Raw genomic sequence first — 19,633 nt, forward strand, 5'->3', positions numbered from 1 at the left:
AATAATTACTAGCATAAATTCGAGTGGGACACGCTTTTCCTCGTTTTCATTTATCCTTCCCCCTCTACGATCATAATTCCTCCGTAAAAATGGATGAAAAGAGATTGTTTCACCCTTTGTATCTCAAATTATTTTATTTTCCAGCTTTCGCTTTAGTCCACATACTTCGAGACTGCTCAATTAACCCTCGTACGCTTTTCAGAGTGAAAAATAGAATGGTACTTGAAGTTAAATTAAAAACGATTTATGTACATCTGGTTCGTCGCGCCGTTTCAGTGAAAATGGTACTTCACAGTGTGTGCAGGATATAAATGGCAAAAGAAATGAACGCAACAATTTAGTTTATAACCCAGCATTTCGTTTAAACGGAGATCATTCTTGGAATCGTATTGTTTGGGAAATAACGAAAATCTCAGCGCATATATTAATATAAGAACGGGCTAAATCCTCGTAGCTGGTTCAGAATACGTAATAAACGGCATTAACAGTTCGCGAGTATTTAGAGTACCTAATTTGCAAGGAAAGGGAATTAAACAAAGCTTTCTCAATTCTGGGTGTTATTAAATTGCAAATACGTTAAAGTCGCCTACTTATAAGCATTTATATCCGTCTCTACGGAAATTTGCATTCGTATATATCAAAAATCCGTCGGTAATGTTTGAATAAAGAATTTTAAGAATAACATTTAGTGCATTATTAATACCAATCCCAAAAATACGGAACAGTAATAGGAAGTTTAACGGAGAGCCAGAATTACTTATTTTATATTTTGGTACAATGATTACTTAAGATTGATACATTCTATTTTTTGCAATTTTTAGCCGCTTTTACGGACGTATATAAAAAATTACTTTTATAAATTTATATTCTTTTTTCCTCCGCTTTTGCGTATAACACGTGCGTATAGTATACGTTTATACGCCGAGATTGGTCCCTTTGAGCTCTCGCAGAATGTGGACGTTCAACTTTATTAGATTTTCGAAAGTCAATTATCAAATTTTTCGGGTAGTCCCAGTGCTTTGTGTTTATGTTTCCTTAGTTTTTCAATAACTCGTAGCCTAATCGTATTACCAATTTTATTCGAACATGTAATATGTGTTTTTACATGCAATATACGCGTTAATGGCAAATGTTTTGCTAGAAAGATTTTTAATGACATAAAATTATCAAAAACAATGAAAAAAATGTTGTGTATGATTGTTTTAGGAAACAATAAACGTTCAACTCTTATTACGCAAAATAACATACATACAAATGCATACATTTTCTCGATTGATATACTTTTCAATGAAGTTTTCATGTTTGTTTATTGAATTTATCATTTTCCTCTCTTAATTTGATATCGGAAAAGTTCCTCTGCAAATGATATCGGTTTCAAACCACGCGGATGACCTACATACTACTTAATTATACAATTAATTCTTAAATAAACAGTTGATCAAACAGAAATCGATGATTGCATTACTAAACGAAGACTCTTTATTGCATCTAGCGTTTACAATATTATTTATAATACAATTTGTACAATAACTTAAAACAAGTGTAAACACTAGATTTCTTCGGAGTCGCTAATTACGAAAATGGAGAAATATGTTACTTCTCCCGTAAGGGATACTTAAAAAATAATTATTCATTCTTACAATTTTTCAAGCTTGGAATTGGGGAATTGTTTTTTGTTTGGAAAGAAATATTAGCTCCCAGAGAGAGCGCATCGGGAACGAATGGTTATATATGGCGATAATATTGCTCAGTCTTCTAGGATTAATCGTTTCGCGCCGATTTCGGTTGACGCTGAAGCTTACTCGGCAACTTTAAAATAAAATGCGATGATGTATAACATATTGATTGTATGCGCATGTTCCCCAAGACAACAATGACATTACGGTGTCATACGCTAATGACAACACCAGCAACTGTACTAATACACGTTTATTTTCATAGAGAGATAAGTTCGACTACAAATGAGGCAGCTCGTCACAGCGTATACATCGATAGATTTCGATCAAGAGTAAAAATAAACCGAACGAGTTTTATAGATTGCAAACAACGCGGCTCTATCAATATACACATGTTTTCAGCATCTTTCGACAAAATCTCGAGCCGTACGAGAAGTATTCGGAGCAATTGGTAAATGTGTAACAATTGTTTTCACTGACCTTCTTTACTTGAAAATGTTCCGGCCGTGAGTTTTCGACGATTTCCTGGTCAGGTTTGACGGGTTGAGGTACCGACGATCGGAACCCGTCGAACACACCTTTAATTGTAAACTTCTTCATTACGGACCGAAGATAACACCTAAAGGATCACATGTGCAGCAGCAACACGAATTCAACTCCCCCTAAAGTTCCAAGTGAAAATATTCGAGCGGTTCTATTCTCTTCGGCGTGTTCGATTAACAATGGTGAATAGAAATGTTGTAATTTCAAAGAGTTTCTGTCACGTTCTATCTACGTGTTACTTCTTTCACGGAAAACTACCGATGACATCTTCCCGTATCAATGGCAAATGTCACTCATCGATATTTCAGTCTTAGGGGATCTCCTCTACATTTTGACAGAGGAACGATGACGTCGATGAGACACGGCACATCTCGATAACGCGGTGTCCTCGTGGAAATAAAGGCGCACACGTTACCGTAACCGATTGACGACGCGTTTTTGCAAACGCTTCGTGACTAGAATTGTTTTCGTACTTGACAGCAATGCAGTGTTGTTTAACCGTGTCAGGATCAATAACTGGCAACAGGCTCATGTGGACTCTCGCACGACCGCGAACGTACTCTGTGCGCAATCGTGAACAAAACTTTATGGCAGATTTTTATGCCAGGTTCTTACGGTTCGAAAGATGGCAGACATGCACTATGCAACCGTTTTAGGGATATTCGTACACTTGCTGTTGGTTCTACATACAATCTGGTGTATTTCGCGATTTTTTACCAACGGATAGTTCTCATACTACCGCACGCTGTTTTTTTCACGTTTATCGTATAAAATGAACTCGACTTTATATAGGATGTCCCAAAAGTGTTGTACTTCCTGGAAAGGGGTGAATCCTGAGATGATTTGAAGTAACTTTTTCAGATGCGCAATTGTTCTCCGCGGCTTTGTTAAAGAGTATTAACGAAAAACACGAACCAATCACAATGCGGCTACAGCTGAGCGTAGCGTTGGCATTGGGCGAGACGAAATTTGTCTGCTGTAGTCGCGCTTTGATTGGCCCGCGTTTTTCGTTAATAACTTCTTAACAAAGCTGTGGTGAACATTGTCGTAAAGGAAAAAATAACTTTAAATCACCTCAGGAATCACCCTTTCAAGAAAGTAGAACATTTTTAGGAAACCCTGTATAAAATTATGATTGCATTACCACACGAACCTATGTACATGTTGTAAACTAATCTTAATGTATAGTTCATCATGCTACACATAGATGGCTAACATGATACGATTTTAGAATGGCGCAAAATTCAAATTGTAAACTGAAGCAATGACGAAAGATTGTGAACTAATAACATATTGTTGATAAATTTCTTGTTTTTATTTTATCATAGTTAATTGTATACTAAGTCTAAGGTCTAAGGTTCTCGTGGATCTAGTTCCAACATTTATCGTTCGTCAGCGTAGAGGGCGTAAGAAATCGAGTTGTTAACAATGTCGGTATTTCAGATCGTGACACACGAAACCCCTTGTGGTGATTGGTCTGCTCCTATTCCTCGTCTGTGCCCATACGGTGATTGGTCTACGTCTTCTCTCTCTACTCTATACCTCGTCTGTGATAGTACCAGATAGTACACGCTGTACAGTGTACACATACATTCTGTCATTGATTTCACTGATAGTGTTGCTACTGTCACTTGCACTGTGCGATGGTTCATCGAAAATGGCTGCTTTAAGGAAATTCGGTTTATTACCAATTACATTACTGAAGACAAATAGTTCAAATATTTGCATTTACAGATATTCTTCTAAGTATCATAAAATGTATGATGATCTAATGAACGAGGCGATAAGTGGGTATCATATTTCTCAGTAAAAGATATTAAAATATTTCCTTCCATTGTTAGGTTAGGGTTTGTTATGTAAGGATTCTTTGAAAATCGTTCTGCAATGGATACGAAATGATTTAATCTAAAGAAATTTGAATCAAACATAATTACTAATCGATCATGTTTTTATCTGGATGTTACAACACCTATTATACTTCTATAAAGGGGAAAGGGGTTAAATCGAGCAAGTGGTAGTTTTCACTTTCACATCTTTTTTGCAGATCCTAATTTTAAAAAGTCGTACCCAGCTAAACGTCCGGAAACAGAAGAAGAGAGGAAAATAGCTGCAAAACGGTACGGTTTACATCCGAGCGAATACAAACCTTTTCCAGACGATGAGACAAGTCTAGGAGATTATCCAGATTTACCATGGAAAGGTGTTGAAGCTCAAGATCCTCATTATCCTTGGGACTTTCCTGGTTTAAGAAGGAATTATGGGGAAGTTGTAAGTTTATACTAAGAGCTATACTTTATAAAATTATTAATTACAAAATCTGGTTTATATGTTGCATAACAATAATAATAATCAGTAATTTATACTGCTATAGATACATTATGAGTTCGACTTAATGGGAGAAGATCGCTTTGCATATGGTGTTCGTACAAAAGAAAATTACACTAAATATGGTATACTTTTCGTAATCTATTTTTGTGGCACTTTATACCTCGTAAACCAGATGTCAAACGCTAAACCATTCTATGTAAGTATAATATCATGATTATAATATTCACGAGTAGAAGTTTTTAATCATTAAAATACTAATGCATCATTATTTTAGAGTCCAAGACAGTTCCCATATAGAGGAGAAGTCCACTATAGCTTCCCTGATCTGGATTGAACTTGTAATTACAATATGTACAGTCAAAATTAGTATAATAAACAACCTACACAAATATTGTAATAAATAAATATATCAAATGATAGTTATTGTTTCTTATTCAATACGTGTACTATTCAGCTAAACTATAGGATGATAAAAATGATGGTACATTTTTACATCGAGAAATAATCGAAACCTAACAAAGCATAAATAAGGATAGAGATAAAACGTTTAAAACGTTTTTTATAGAATGTTTGCAAGTAAACGTCCTACGTATTTGCAAAAAACTTCGAATTAAACCATTAAACTGTCGCTTATCTCGTATACTATACATATAGGTAGTTGCGCCGTCTGTTGGAAATTTGATCACTTAATCTGGAAGTGACAGAGAATTCTTCTCTGCGAATGGTTTCGATTAATATCTTATTTATTTCTTATGTATTACAACAGCACCATACATTTTTACATTTGATTTATAATTATGAGTTCAGGAAATCAATTGCCGAATCTCGATAAAATTTTTCGGGACGAAGATGAGCCGGATTTTGTACCCTCTGGAGGGTATGTTGTTTTTAATAACTTTTTTTTAAATAATTAATGCACATCCCTTGAAAAAAAACTTGAACAATTTAGGGGAATATTTTGTTGTCGAGTATCCTTTTATTGTGGAAAATGTATACGGAGAAAGATTGGTTAGGATAACGTAAAGGTTATATGTCAAATCTTGCTTTGATTACTTTTTGATTAGTTTTATTTGTGACAAAAAATTAATTAAGTTATGACACCTTTTCAGGTCTAATTTGGCTGCTATTTTTGGGTTGCAAGCCAAGCCATTGGATAATCATTCTTCGTCAAAGCAACAGACCGTCAAGAAACCACCAAGCAATTCGCGTAATTTACAACAAAGTATATCAAACAAAACAGAAGTCATAATTGCGAAAGCAGTGCGTGCATTTAAATTGTAAGATGTAATATCCGATTTTTTTGCTGCTCTAGCCTTTTTTATCACCATGTTAATACATGGTAATTCAAATTGTTCGCAGGCAAAATGGAGCCTATGTGCCAGTTGGCAACCTCGGAATGGCTCTCACAGGAAATACTGCTACCAGAGTGTATCAGATTATTTTATACAGAACCAAGCTAGATCATGTATCTACTGTTACAGTGACACACGACTTTTTATATTTAGTACAGCCAAATAATTATTCGAGCTACTATGATTGCAACCAGGAGAACTGGTCAATTTTATTTGAGAATAACGATACTTGTTTAGAATTTTCTAGAGAAGTCGCATTAGCTCGATATTTCTCAAGAAATGGGAAAATAGAGAATGTACTTTATCAGGACTTGTCTCCTACAAGCAATGACCTGATGGCGAAAGAGGGGGACAATCTGAGTCTAAAGTATTTTATTGCTCCGGAAATAGTGCAGCCTTTTAAATGCAACTTCGCAGCATCGCAAACTATGACTGTAGAAATCTCTACAGACGACAATTGGGAGAAAACACTCACCGGAAGTAGCAAAGGATTGAAGAGAATTTTATTTTTGCCGCCGAGTAAACAGGTTTCGCATTCAAACATTTTACATCAGCGGTCTTCAAAGTCTGTTCCGTGAGACAAAGTTCAAATTCAAATGGGAAACTCGAGGAAGCAAAAATTTATAATCTAAGGGGTAGTTCCACGAGTCGACGAAGTTTGAAGACCGATGCTTTGTATAATCTAAACATTGATGGACGAATAAGTATAAACATCTTAATATTCCATAGATCAGTTTGGGTCCTGGGTTTCCTAAAGAGAAAGATGTTATATTGGAGATAGAAATAATAGACATACAACCGAGAGAAGTTACTCAATCGCATAAAGTTGCAAATGATAAAGCGTCGATCATATCGAGAATGGCAAAAATGGGTCACTCTATGCTACCAAAAATACCTGTGTCTACCACTACTGATTCTGAAGACACTGAGGTACTTAGGATCTTTGTTTCAATATTTAACAATACTCATAGTTTATAATAATTTGTGTGTACCTCATGCGCAGGATGATATACCACACAAATCACCACGTCATAGGATGGTAAATACGTTTTTCTCTCAATTACTGTGTCCTGTGAACTTAGTGTGCATAGTCATATTCTGTTTTAGGCGCACTCTTCAGAAGATGGCCACCATAAGAAGCATTCGTCCAAAGAATCTTTAGAAGAAGCAGCAACGAACACGCATAGATTATCGAAATCGAAAGATGATGTGCCTGTAACATTTGCTGCTTGTAAACCTTTTGTTTCTGCACCCACGTTCTCTCAGTGGTCTCCTAAACACACGCAGGTATACAGGGTGTTGCATAAACCGTGATACAACCGGAAAGAGCAGAGTCGTCTTCTCTCCGGTTGTACTACGATTACCGGAACATTCTGTATCATTTACTCATTATTGAAAAGCACTCGTACAAACAAGTTATCATTCATATGTTGATATTAATATGTGTACATGTACATTGTAGCCAAACGTTGTTACTCTGGATGGTCAAGTGTATTCATTACAGCGACCAAACGTGGCACCAACAATATCGTCAGTGATAGATCCAGGAATGAATATGTTGCTATCGGAAACCAGAATGACAAACACAGAACTCCGAATGGGAATGTCGAAAATAGCGGACAATGTGCAGAAGTTGCTCGATAAGGTAGCTATATTATGGGAATGTAATCTATCATTTACAAAAACGCCATTATATATCGTGTACAGTTTCATGTTCTTGAACTTCAAAATGCTACGTCTCCTGTAAAAGATCAAACAGCTCTGGATGCCGTTCTGAAGATGTTTCTGACCATGAAGGCATCTCAGATCGGAGAAACGGATGCATCGTTACAAAAAACTACAGACGTTGCTATTGTCAAGGATTCTGAAGAGTTGAGTGAAATGAGGACTATAGTTAGCTCGTTGAAGGAGAAATTGGCAGAGTCAGAAGGTATTCTGAACTGTTTAACACCATGTTTTCTGTGGAACAGTATGTTAATCGATGAATTCATTTATAGCTGCATTGATTGAAAAAACAGACCGTATTAAAAATTTAGAGAGTCAGAAAGACTCTTTAACAAAAACCAATGAAAGTTTAAGTACATTACATACGTGTACGTTAAGTACGTTAAATTCATTAAAAGAAACAAATGAGCATCTTGAGAGAACGAAAAAAGATTTAGAAGAGGTGAAGGAATTGAATAGCAAATATATGGAAGAGAAAATTGTGTTAGAGAATAGAATATCTAAGCTTGTTGAACAGTGCAATTCATCGACATCCGCGAATTCCGTGGAAACAAACGATGTAAGACTATTTATTTCCGTTTTACGTAATTTGCATAATAATATTCGATATTCTCGTAACGATCTTTTCAGAATAAAAACAAAGAAATTAAAAGTATAATGAATAAAATTTATCATACGCTCATGGATAAATTTGAGGGTGAATCGTATCCCACTTCTTATATAAAATCAACAATCGCTGCTACAATAAAGGTAAATCCTAAATAAAATAAGATATTAGTGGCTCTCTAGGTTATTTACAACTTTCCATTGATAATGTGATTGTAGAATGCAACGTTACAAGTTTTATACAATGCTGACAAAGAAACCAGTGAAAAGGCTGTATCAGTGGCTGCCAAAGTAACAGAAGCAGAGCCTCCAAAAGTTACAGAAACTGTTACTCCTACCCTAAGTATTTTACCAACCCAGCCACCAAAGCAGACTTATGTTTCTGAGAGTACTAATGTACTACTTATTTTTTACAGTCTATTTACTTCAACTTTCAGACACATTTTTATGCTTTTTCTATTTGCAGATATCACCCATATTATTACAGGATGAGCCACCACCCATTCCTCCCATGGACACCGAAGATGAAAGCGACTGGTTACATTAACGCTTTCATTCTACATTTTCTACATGGTGTCCTATCTAACTTCAGCACCACAAATATCGCGAATGTTATTGATAATAGACAAAAATTTCAGTTGAACGCATGATTAGATGACAAGAAATCTTAAAGGTCATATAAAGGTCATGATATAAGTATTTTTCCTTGGTTATCAATAATAAGCGAAATATTTGAGATGTTCAGACTAATCTATTTCCATGCTACAAGAACAAAGAACAGCCCTTAATTAACATAACAGTAATGTAAACAAGCAATTTTTCCATGTCTAATGTTTTTTTAATTATATGAATGTCTACGTGTAAAGTATTTTGTAGGAATCTGAGATTTCGTATTAATAAACATTATTTTAGTTACAATTGCGACTTATTATTTTCGTCTATGTATGTTTTGTATCTATATACATAAATGTCTCTAGGAATGTCGTATAAATAAAGTACAATGTCCGAATATAAAAAAAGATGGGTCTATCAACAGAAAACACGTTTGACGGACTCTTGAAACGATTTCTTTCAAAATGAAAACACGTTTGATCGTGATGGAAATTACAACAGTTGCGCCGTCGTTCAGCCGCTTGTGCTGTTTTAGAAATGGCGTAAAATCATAGTGCACGTTCCCATAACAAACGGACCGAATAAAAACAACAAAGAGATTCCGGGGCACCGCGATAAATATGACGAGACGTAAGTTATTCTGTAGTAAAGACTGAGAAATTAATAGGCAACAGAAAATCCCGCCTGACTTTGTCCGGTTCTCGAGTAATTCTGCCTGGCTGTGTTCACGGTTCCTTCGCCTTGGCTTCTGTCACGCCAATCAAAACGACAACTAACCTCAAAAACATCGACGAATGAAAACAATGCTTTTCCTCCGAACTCTACCCCTTTTAAACGATTTAATTACTTTCAGGAATTACTTGAAAATAATGAAAAAAATCCGTAAAACACTATCAATTTGCTCATCCCCGTTGCACTTCATCCTCCTTTCCATATATAGCATCATGATTTAGAAATATTGTTTATTTGACCTTAACATTTGATTTATATTTTCATGCTGTATACGATTTTTATATAGCATCGCACATATAAAATCATATATAGTAACACGATCAATTTTAGGAACCACGTTTGGAAACAATAAGAAAAATCATAATGATAATATTCTGTTATTCAACCCTGTTGCATTTTACCCTCCCTTGTTTATTTGATCTTGATATTTGACGTATATATTTTAATGATATATAAAATTCTTAGTCTGTGTATACCAAACATTTGTATGTCTTAGATTTTAATGCTATATATTAAGTCAGAGCAAAAGTTTGTGTTTGATTTCATATTAAACTACAACAAGGAATCTGACAAGAACTTTGAACTGACCTAATAAACTATTAAGTGCATGCCCGTCTGAATTCATAAAGAATGCCTGTATCTGTTTACAAAACAGACTGTTAGCTGTTACTTTTATAATGGATGTAAATATAGTGGAAGATGAAGATGTATCGTTCCACTTGGGAGAAATGTTTGATAGTTACGAGGAGCTAGAGCGTAAACTGGAGAAGTTTTCGAAGCGTAGTCTAGTCCACTACTGGAGGAGAGACAGCAGAACAGTCAGTGGGGCTCATATGAAAACTGCACGTCCGATCAGCGAGCGTTTGAAATACTATTCTGTAAAATACGCTTGTATCTATGGTGGGCAGAAGTTCTTACCACGGGGAGCTGGCAGGAGACAATCCCAGTTAGTTGATGAAATTAAAGACTAAATATATATAACTATATGCATTTCATTGTGCCCTGGAACATGTATACATCTTATGCATTTTATTCTAGATCGATAAGGACAAATTGTCCAGCACATATTATGTTAAGGGCATCTAAAGATGGTACAAAACTGGAGGTAACCAGTGTAAACAATGAGCATAATCACGAAATTTCAGAGGTAAGTAACAATTAATAGATAGTTGAGTTTATCACTATAAAATATTTAAATTTAACGTTCATTCTTTCATCAGGAATTGTTTAAGAACCTTCCGCAAGAGAGAAAATTATGTGGTGAAATTAGGCAAGAAGTACAAGATTTAATGCAATTGCACATAGATCGTAAGAGACTGAAAGAATACGTAAAGTTGCGGACGAACAAGATACTTAGATCCAAAGATTTGTTCAATATAGCGGCAGCTAATAAACAAAAACGAAACATAACTCCGGAAAGAGCTTATCAATTATTTAAAAAGATTCACGATATCGAGAAGACGCAAGGAAGGGAGAACGAAAGGAAAACGTACTCGGAGTCTGAGGATGAAATCGCCCAGACGATAAAGAAGATGAAGAAGGAGCAAGAATCGCCTTGGGGTCAAGATGTAAGAGGATATATCTTCTTCTATACACGATAGTATATTTCTGCATACCTAGTAACAATTTTCATGTCTACAGAGGCTGCCGACGGAATTAGAAGTGAGCGAAGGGAACGATGGCGAGGATTCCTACAGTGGTCAATTAACGCAAGAAGAAGTAGTAGACGAAATAGACACGACGGACGGCGAACTTTTAAGAGCGAATAACGACGGGGATATTATAGCAGCGAACGGCGAGATTGTTGGGGAATTGGTAATGCAGGATGGAGACCCGTCTGTGATAGTTGAATCCATTGTGAACGCTGACGGTTCGGTTTTCGTTGACGAAAGGGAGTTCAATACTTACTGCAACAACCATTTGTCGCATACAGTTGACGATAGTCAATCGTCCAACCCTAGAGGTACTTTGAATCGACAATAACTTGACTCTAATCATAATTCGTAGACTATGGAACTTTATGTAAAATAAAAATTAACAGTCGAGATACATGGAAAATAATAGGACAATAATCTTTAATTTCTCTGATAATTGTACTGTTTTGTTAATGAATACAGCTGGAACCTTTATGCAAGAAATACTAATAGGAATTGTTTATTCCAGTGTTAGGCATAGAGACGATCGCACCCACCAATGACATAGAAAAAATGAAGGCAGCATCATTGTCTCCCAAGCCACAGAACAGACCCCTAAGTCCACAACCGCAGCAGCCAGCGAAATCGCCTAACGCTTTCCACGAGGCTGCGGATTCCAGGATTTGGATCATGAAGGAAGCTACAAACGCTGAAACGGAACCAGACAGCGAACCAGAAAGCGGAGAGAACTGTTCGAATTCGGTGGCCACCGGGAAAGCGGACATCGACGCACCGGAAGTGATACTTTCTGAAGAGGCTAGCCATCAGCTTCTTCAGGAGCAGCTAGCGGTGCTGCGAGCGGAAAAGGGGAAGCTGTACCACGAGACTGAGATGCTAAAACTGAAAAAAGACAAGTTGAAGCTGCAGATCAATTGCTACTCGAATGAGATACGGAAACAGGAGATGGAGAAGGAGAAGTTACGGCTGGAGATCAAGTTGCTGCAGTCGAAAGTGATGGAGGATTCCAACGACGTGTCTCATTACATCTTTGTGCCTTGAACGATACCGAACGAGTCGGTTGTGAGATACGTCGCGGACGAGTCCACGCCGCTTTTCTAAATGTTGTGTTCTTTTCAAGTGTCAAACCGAGCGAAAAACAATAATTCAGCCTTGTTGGTACGCGCAGTGATGAACCAAAGCCACTCAATTTAATTACCCTAACGAGGGAGCACGTTCGAGTAACACAAGCCAATTTTGTCGAAACTTCTGTGGAAGATAAGCCCTAGAAAATATGCATATATTTTTCTTATCGGTTATCATTCAGATTAAAGGGGTGAAAACAATTTTTAATTATTATATTGGCTTGTGCGACTCGAGTATGCTCCGTCGTAGGTTACAGAAACGATAGCTTACACCGAAATGTATAATTAGTCAAGTATTTAATTGATATCATCGAGAGAGCAATACTTGCAGCGCAACAAACATAGAAACATGAATAAATCATCTGATCCACGTGGGCGAGAAATTGAGACGCTACTTATGTGATTCACCATAACCGTTGTAACGATACATTTCCAATTTTATAAATGTTTTCTAAATTTACTTTTAATTGTTAGTGTACCGTTGTCGATGTTTAACAATTCTCCGAGTATTTGTAACAATCGATGTTCCGTCATTCACGAAATTACCACAGGGATGTGTTTATGCTTCACACAAAATGAAATTATTGTACATATAAAGTATTCTGTGAGTACCGTGGCTAGATATAGGATATGTGTATATCCGGTATAATAAATTATTTTACGAATAAAATCATTGTTTATTATATCCAAAATCCTATGTTATAATCGAACTAGATTAAAAATGTTTCTACATAACGTAATACTTTATTGTTACATTCAAGTACTCACTTCCTCCTCGAGCTTCTTAACATCGGAAATTAAATCTTTAATATCCTTTCCCCTGGCGAACCAAAAATAATATTAACATATGTTCAAAGACTCAGTTTACCAATTTAAATAGAAACTGTAAATGTTTAGAGTCTGTGTATGATTATGTGTTGAGATACGTACATGTTATTAAGAGTATTCTTTATCGTCCTCTCCTGGTCTCTTTTAAAAACAATTTCCTTCCTCCTCTCGTTGCTGTCGCTGTTTTCTATGTGCTGGGACTGTTGTTCCGATTTTTTCCGCAGCTCTAGCAACCTAATCTTCATCTCCTCAATCTTCATCTCTATTTTCCGGAGTTCCTCAGCTTCCGCCCTTTCGATCGGGGTGATTGACGGTTCTTTATAATTAACTAGCCGTAATACTTCTTTCGCTCTAAATAACGACCACTCGGTTAATAATTGTCGAACACCGCACAGGATCAGTTTTGGAACCATGTCAAATTTTTTCCGTTCTTTTCGTTACCTTTTTGCCAGCCTCTCTTGCTCGTCTTTAATGTCCTCGTACCGTTCGGCCAAACGTTCAGCAGTTTGCTGCAAATCCTTCCTGGCCTCCATTAAACTGTCCAACTGCTTAAGCAGATGAGTTTTCATTAATTTCAACGCCCGCACCTTCTTGCCGATCTCCTTGCGGACGTTATCGTGTCTGACGAAGTGCTCCTTACGGAAGATGTCGGTCGCGTGATACAGAAGCTGATTAACAAAATCATTTGCCTCAATACTGCCCTTCAAATTAATTTACAATAAATAATTCTGTCGATTCGATACCTGTAGACATTCTCTGGGCGACATCGACTTCGGTCCCATTTTTATAATTGGCTGAGAGGTCTCGCGTTTCAACAGTTTCTTTATGTAGACGTCGAATGATTCTTTGGTGGGCTGGTAAAGTTATATTAAAGATTACCAGTTGAAAATTACCGTGTTAATTTCATAATTTATCTATCGGGGGAATTTTTTTATCTTCCAGAGACTGAATGGCAAGGTGATGGTTTATCTGTTGAGTACCTTGGATATCTCCTTCTCCGTGTTAATTATGGGCTCCAGAGGCTCGATCTTTGGGAAATAGTGCATGTCGATGACAGAACGAGCGACTATGTCGCCCGTGTGCAACAGGGCAACCAGGACACACGGTTCCTGAAGAAGTCCGAAGCCGAGGATCGGCGTGGCCTCGTTCGTCCCCGTGTGCTTGGTTCTTCTGCAAATCAGGTACTGGGAGCTGGACTGATTCGACAACGACGGCAGTGCTATAGATTGTTCGCCGTCCGAACTGTTCAGGTATTCCTCCAATTGAGGGACCATCGGCAGAGTGACCATGTGAACGCCGGCATTGTGAGTACAGAAATATCTGAAAACGCGGTTGTTAATTACGTTTGTGTCTCACTAAACTAGATTCCATTCGTTGTCGCCGGATATTAAATTAGATAAAAATGATTCCTCATTATTATCACTGTCTGCAAACTATAACGTGACAGCTGTATCTACCTGGACTTGTTACTCTTGTCGCAACGAATATGTATCGGACAATTATACTTCTTATCGTTGTCCGCATAGAATAGACCCAGTTCTATCTCAACACACTCGTAAACGTAAAGCGCATGATCCGATGTGTGAGCGCTGAACATGGAACTGGACTGCGACCAATCCTGGAAAATTTTGAAGGGACATTAAGTCATTAATTGACACTCTTACTATCTCTAGTTGCTATTTCAAACCAATTTATAATATAAAGAAAGTTATCTTGAACAACAGAATCGAAAGGAGACTTACTGTTCTGTCATTGTCGTCCTCGTCGTTCGCTTCTTTTTTCAGCAAAACCGCGTGGTATATTTTGCCGCTGCACATCGCAATGATCACTATAGGAGGGGTGGTTTGCACGCACATGATGGAGCACGAGTCTATCCCGTAATTGTCATCGGCTGGAGGATACATGGAGAGCGTTCCTGACACCACTGGGTTTTCATAACTTAACATTACGAAAAATTGGAAACAAAACAGAAATAATAAATCGACAGGTTCTACATCATCGATGTTAATGTTCCTTAACAAAATCTTGTCAGTCAATCTCAAGAAACAGCAACTAAATGAAAATCTATATCAATAATGAGACGAAAACAATGGAACAGTGTTCTGAAATGTTGTAATGTTTTTCATCTAGACATTTTTGCGTCCTAGCACATACCAACTGAGTTAAACAATACATTAATTTGGAATTTATGTTAGAACCAGCGCGTGCAACAATCGACAAAAAATCCGCTTAGATCCTATCTCGGAAGAGATTGCGCTGATCTGAGCGATGCAATTCAGATCGCATTTACATACTTATCGAGCAACACGTTGCCATGAACAATAACCACTTCGCCGTTCCCACGGAGAACCAGAATGGGCCATTCGATTTGGTTCCAATCGACCATGATGTTCTGGAAGCAATTCCCATTTAGATCTCGCAGTTACCGCGCCGCAAACGTTCGATCGTTCGCTCTCCTACCTTGTTAATGTGTTTGCCGGCGAACATTTCCGGTTTGCGAAGCGTGGGCGTTGCGAAATCGAAATCCACCGCGGTCTCCCCCAAAGCTGAGAAATCTGGTATCTTCGAGGGCGAGCCGAAATGTGTGCGACCGACCTTCCACGATTTTATGAGCCTGGGCGGGTTGCCCTGTTCGCACTCGTACAGACTGGAAAAAGCATTTGTTCAAAATTGAAACAGCTATAGTGTTTTGACAGGATTCGGAGAGGTGGAACGATTTTTTAAACATTTATTAAAGCTCGAGATAGTATCGAGCTACGAGTAAGATTGTCTCGAATTGTACATTGTGAAATTAATCCATCATAGAAATATTCTAGGATAATTGAAAATGGTTCTGAAATTAATTGCTCATAGAAATATTCTAAAGCAGCTGAAAGTGCAGTGAGTGTAGCTAGACTTTTATTTGAAAATGTATTGTTTCAACACTTTTATTGAACAAACTTACCAGAATGTGTTCTCAGACGTCAGAACTAGAAGATGAGAGTCATTCGTCGACGCAGGATGCCATCTTGCCTGGCGAATCTCTATCGACGTGTTGAAATGATCGAACTTGTATATTCTAGAACAGTAATAAGTTACTATAGCTATTTTTGTCGTTAAAACTTGACATTAATGATATTCATCGATCCGAGTGAAGGGAACGGTGTTTACGTGAAATGTTTCTACGTGGGCATCGCCGTGATAATAATATTAATTAAAACGCCCAGGAATTACGAAGATTTATTTTCGAGAAGGCTGACTCGGGCTCAAAGCGAACCCGAAGTTTTACTTCACTTTAGATCTGGCTCGGATCGAATTCAAATGAGTTGCGAACTATGCAGATTAGCTGCATCTGACACAACATCGGTGCCAGTTTATACGGTCTAAAGTCAATCAAACATTTGACGGTAGTTCGAGTGTATTTGATAGAATTTGCATAAATATACGATCTCTGTTCGGCGCGTGCGGTGTCGACCAAGTTTTCCGAAGAAAACAGATCGGAGGAATAATATCCAACTCACAGCGGATAAACATTCCCTCTGCAATTAAAAATTGAACATACAGTCACACACAAATTCACATACCAAATCATTTCTAACGATAATTAATCTCCGGGGACAATTTCAATCACAGACCGGGATAAAGCGGATTCAAAATGTAAAATCTCGATAATCCTCAATTAAAAAATTGGGAATCCGTAATTCTGAGGAGGTCAGTATTTGTAGTGTTAAAGGTAGCTTTCTGAGAAAAGTTTTAGTTGCAAAAGAGGCAAAGTGGACTCAAAACGTAAAACCGAATAAAATATATAGCTATTCTATATGAGCACAGCTTTACAATCTCAATAATTCTAAATTAAAAAATTAGGAACCCGTCATTTTGAGGAGGTCAGTAGTTGTGTTAAAGGTAGCTCCCCGTGGAAACTTTTAGTTGCAAAAGGGGGCAAAGTGGATTCAAAACGTAAAATCGAATAAAATATGTAGTTATTCTGTACGAACACAGCTTTACAATCTTAATAGTCCTAAATTAAAAAATTAGGAATCCGCAATTCTGAGGAGGTCAGTAGTTGTGGTGTTAGAGGTAGCTCCCTGAGGAAACTTTTAGTTGCAAAAGGGGGCAAAGTGGATTCAAAACGTAAAATCGAATAAAATAAGTAGTTATTCTGTACGAACACAGCTTTACAACTTTACAATCTTAATAGTCCTAAATTAAAAAATTAGAAATCCGCAATTCTGAGGAGGTCAGTAGTTGTAGTGTTAGAGGTACCTCCCTGAGGAAACTTTTAGCTGCAAAAGGGGGCAAAGTGGACTCAAAACTTAAAACCGAATAAAATATATAGTTATTCTGTACGAGCACAGCTTTACAATCTCAGTAATTCTAAATTAAAAAATCAGAAACCTATTGTTTCTGGGGCCTCTCTAGGGGCGATTTCGTTTGCGAAACGAGACGAAGTGGGTTCAAAGCGTTCGATTCGCGGCCGGTAGCGGGAACGTCGCGAATTACAGTGGAGTATCTCGAGCATTGTCTCTGCGCGTCGCTACTTAGCCGGGGCCGGGTCGACGTGTCGTTATTTAACGCAAATTACGGTAATCTTTCACGATCGCCGTACCCTCGGTCCACAACGGAACGGAACGGGAACGGGAACGAAACGGGAACGAAACGAAACGAAACGAAACGAAACGAAAGGAATACAGCGCCCGGGGTCCTGGTCGCGGTGTTTGTTTTTTCGCGGCGCACGAGGCTGTGCCGCGCGGCAACGATGGTCGCCTACATTTCGTATATTTTATTATTACTCTCGCACTTTCCGTGGCTGGACACGGTAACGCTGGCAAAAGGGGGTTGACGGTGGTTAGCCCGTGGCCGTTATTAATGTCCGCGGCACAGTACCGGCTGGAGGGAGAGAGGGTGCTGTGGGTTCGGCGAGGCGAGGGTGGAGGAAACAGAGAAGAAGAAGAGAGAAAGAGGGAGGGAAGAAGAGAGAAAGAGGGAGAGAGAGAGAGAGAGAGAGAGAGAGGCCGACCTGACGCAAATGGGGACGGGGGAGAGAGGGTTGAAGAGCGGCCGTAGGGGTAGGGGGATGAAAAGGAAACAAAAAAGGTCGGGTGGGCATAGGGTATCGTCAGCAACGACTGGTTACACCGGGCACACCAACGACAAGGACGAAAGCAACTTTACCATCACCAGCAGCCTCGGCTCGTTGCAAAAGCACGCCAGAGTTCTTAATAATTGATAAAAATGTACGCATGCACGCACCAGTAGAGAGAGTCGGTCGAAAGCCAGACGACGTGGTCAACCCCAGCGCCTCGGTCTGACCACCCTCTCCGCTCACCCCTTCCGTTTTCATCGTCCCCTCTCTCTCTCTCTCCCGCTCTTGCTCTCCCTCACGTTTTCTCTCTCACTCTCTCTCTGTTTTTCTCTTTTCGTTCCTCGTTCCACGGAGCTTTCGGTCGAGCCTCTCTCGCTCGCACTTTTTTTCCCTTTTGCACGGCCAACCTTTCATGCTTCGTTGACAAAGGCACACGCAACGATTTATTCGCACTTTGCACCACGGCCTCGCGGGGATTTTTCTTCGTTCTGTCACAATTTCGGAATTATCAAAATTTATGGCCCACCCCTGCGTGTACCCGCGCGCCATACGGCCACCGGCCACCGTAAACAGTTTACGCGTTTCTGAATAGTGAATTTGTTGCTCGTTCTCTGACTTTTCTTCTTTCGAACTAGTTTCGCCGGCATCTTCCGCTAGTCCTTCTTCCAATCGTTTCGCAAGTACGTCTCAAAACATTGTTCGATCCAATAATCGTATGCACTAAGGCATAGGAACCAAATAGGAATTTATTTCTCTTTTATTAAGTTGTAAGAAATGTATTGATACTTTTAAATTTTTGTAATACTTTTATTGTTTGAAGTTACACCCGCCTATAAATGAGTAAAGTTCGCAGAGTCCAAAGACGAACGAACATCTAGTACGTTTGATGAACATTGATGGAATTATCGCATTGGATGGAATAGTGACTATAAAATGTACTATACAGCCAGATAGAATGTCAGCAGAGTAATGAACCAAACGGGGGTGGATTCTTCACGAAATAGTGCATCAGAAAGGTGTATACAATTTTTTTCATACGAGTCTCCGTTTGCGAGATAACCGTTTCCGAAAATTCGAAGTAGAATAAGTAGAAACTGCCAGCCATGGTCAGACGTGCCAGCGTCTTTCAAGCTCGATTATCTCGTAAACTATGCACGGTACAGAAAAATGTTATACCATGTTTTCAACTCTATTCTTCACGTAGATTCACCCTCTCAAACTCAAAAATCAAATCAACCCTTATGCGCCACCCTTACTGCCCTTTTTCTTAATCTTAGCATGTTTCGATTGTATTTGGCAAGAAAACATTATCGAATCAAGGTTCCGAAGTTTTACAAAGTCTTTTAATTGAATAAAACATGAAAAATTATCTTAACAAAACATTCCAACGCTG

General features: G+C 38.3%; 5 protein-coding genes across 10 annotated transcripts in view; 3 read left to right on the top strand and 2 right to left on the bottom strand.

Annotated features, from left to right (window-relative positions):
• Tomosyn (syntaxin-binding protein tomosyn) overlaps positions 1-2,796 on the bottom strand; it is an 83,340-nt gene extending 80,544 nt beyond the window's left edge. For 2 of the 3 annotated variants that reach the window (XM_076789836.1, XM_076789835.1), the window contains exon 1: positions 2,157-2,796. In XM_076789836.1, the coding sequence (XP_076645951.1) occupies positions 2,157-2,276 (120 nt within the window). In that variant the 5' untranslated portion in view covers positions 2,277-2,796. The remainder of the gene's footprint in view (positions 1-2,156) is intronic. The other variant, XM_076789837.1, reaches the window with a different exon arrangement.
• A 966-nt stretch (positions 2,797-3,762) lies between these two features.
• On the top strand, positions 3,763-4,966 carry Nd-ashi (NADH:ubiquinone oxidoreductase subunit ASHI). Its single transcript, XM_076789266.1, has 4 exons — positions 3,763-4,006; positions 4,264-4,487; positions 4,591-4,743; positions 4,822-4,966. The coding sequence occupies exons 1-4, from the start codon at positions 3,877-3,879 to the stop codon at positions 4,879-4,881; spliced, it is 567 nt and encodes a 188-aa protein (XP_076645381.1). The 5' UTR covers positions 3,763-3,876; the 3' UTR covers positions 4,882-4,966.
• Positions 4,967-5,195: 229 nt separating this feature from the next.
• LOC143355211 (FK506-binding protein 15) lies at positions 5,196-9,148 on the top strand. 3 transcript variants are annotated; one of them, XM_076789839.1, is made up of 12 exons: positions 5,196-5,424; positions 5,657-5,824; positions 5,907-6,426; positions 6,629-6,829; positions 6,903-6,938; positions 7,007-7,186; positions 7,362-7,544; positions 7,607-7,829; positions 7,897-8,183; positions 8,255-8,374; positions 8,450-8,618; positions 8,697-9,148. In XM_076789839.1, the coding sequence occupies exons 1-12, from the start codon at positions 5,345-5,347 to the stop codon at positions 8,720-8,722; spliced, it is 2,193 nt and encodes a 730-aa protein (XP_076645954.1). In that variant the 5' UTR covers positions 5,196-5,344; the 3' UTR covers positions 8,723-9,148. The 3 variants fall into 3 exon arrangements, with proteins under 3 accessions (XP_076645954.1, XP_076645953.1, XP_076645955.1); XM_076789838.1 differs by having other exon boundaries at positions 5,197-5,424; positions 8,450-8,626; XM_076789840.1 differs by lacking the exon at positions 5,196-5,424 and adding an exon at positions 5,475-5,572 and having other exon boundaries at positions 5,657-5,831; positions 8,450-8,626.
• Positions 9,149-9,275: 127 nt separating this feature from the next.
• Positions 9,276-12,273, top strand: LOC143355214 (uncharacterized). Of its 2 annotated transcripts, none has more exons than XM_076789842.1 (6): positions 9,276-9,472; positions 10,230-10,520; positions 10,613-10,721; positions 10,795-11,142; positions 11,216-11,537; positions 11,738-12,273. In XM_076789842.1, exons 2-6 carry the CDS (start codon positions 10,252-10,254, stop codon positions 12,265-12,267), a joined length of 1,578 nt encoding a protein of 525 aa, XP_076645957.1. In that variant the 5' UTR covers positions 9,276-9,472; positions 10,230-10,251; the 3' UTR covers positions 12,268-12,273. The 2 variants fall into 2 exon arrangements, with proteins under 2 accessions (XP_076645957.1, XP_076645958.1); XM_076789843.1 differs by lacking the exon at positions 9,276-9,472 and adding an exon at positions 9,490-9,724.
• A 759-nt stretch (positions 12,274-13,032) lies between these two features.
• Mbo (nuclear pore complex protein Nup88) overlaps positions 13,033-19,633 on the bottom strand; it is a 73,541-nt gene continuing 66,940 nt past the window's right edge. The window contains exons 3-12 of the mRNA XM_076789841.1: positions 16,123-16,236; positions 15,639-15,825; positions 15,473-15,570; positions 14,921-15,116; positions 14,636-14,796; positions 14,159-14,498; positions 13,922-14,032; positions 13,620-13,846; positions 13,281-13,529; positions 13,033-13,170 (exon numbers count right to left, since the gene is read on the bottom strand). Coding sequence (XP_076645956.1) covers positions 13,107-13,170; positions 13,281-13,529; positions 13,620-13,846; positions 13,922-14,032; positions 14,159-14,498; positions 14,636-14,796; positions 14,921-15,116; positions 15,473-15,570; positions 15,639-15,825; positions 16,123-16,236 — 1,747 coding nt within the window. The 3' untranslated portion in view covers positions 13,033-13,106. The remainder of the gene's footprint in view (positions 13,171-13,280; positions 13,530-13,619; positions 13,847-13,921; positions 14,033-14,158; positions 14,499-14,635; positions 14,797-14,920; positions 15,117-15,472; positions 15,571-15,638; positions 15,826-16,122; positions 16,237-19,633) is intronic.

This window comes from Halictus rubicundus, chromosome 6, assembly GCF_050948215.1.
Source record: "Halictus rubicundus isolate RS-2024b chromosome 6, iyHalRubi1_principal, whole genome shotgun sequence".
Lineage (NCBI taxonomy): Eukaryota > Metazoa > Arthropoda > Insecta > Hymenoptera > Halictidae > Halictus > Halictus rubicundus.

Bases quoted from the DNA above. Each gene is read 5' to 3' on its own strand.
- LOC143355211 (XM_076789838.1), top strand. From the start codon at position 5,345: ATGAGTTCAGGAAATCAATTGCCGAATCTCGATAAAATTTTTCGGGAC. The intron at 6,427-6,628 runs GTTTCGCATTCA...AATATTCCATAG, and splicing joins TTTTGCCGCCGAGTAAACAG to ATCAGTTTGGGTCCTGGGTT. The intron at 8,627-8,696 runs GTACTACTTATT...TTCTATTTGCAG, and splicing joins ATGTTTCTGAGAGTACTAAT to ATATCACCCATATTATTACA.
- Nd-ashi (XM_076789266.1), top strand. From the start codon at position 3,877: ATGGCTGCTTTAAGGAAATTCGGTTTATTACCAATTACATTACTGAAG. The intron at 4,007-4,263 runs GTGGGTATCATA...TCTTTTTTGCAG, and splicing joins TCTAATGAACGAGGCGATAA to ATCCTAATTTTAAAAAGTCG. The intron at 4,488-4,590 runs GTAAGTTTATAC...ATACTGCTATAG, and splicing joins GAAGGAATTATGGGGAAGTT to ATACATTATGAGTTCGACTT.
- LOC143355214 (XM_076789842.1), top strand. From the start codon at position 10,252: ATGGATGTAAATATAGTGGAAGATGAAGATGTATCGTTCCACTTGGGA. The intron at 10,521-10,612 runs GTTAGTTGATGA...ATTTTATTCTAG, and splicing joins GCTGGCAGGAGACAATCCCA to ATCGATAAGGACAAATTGTC. The intron at 11,143-11,215 runs GTAAGAGGATAT...TCATGTCTACAG, and splicing joins AATCGCCTTGGGGTCAAGAT to AGGCTGCCGACGGAATTAGA.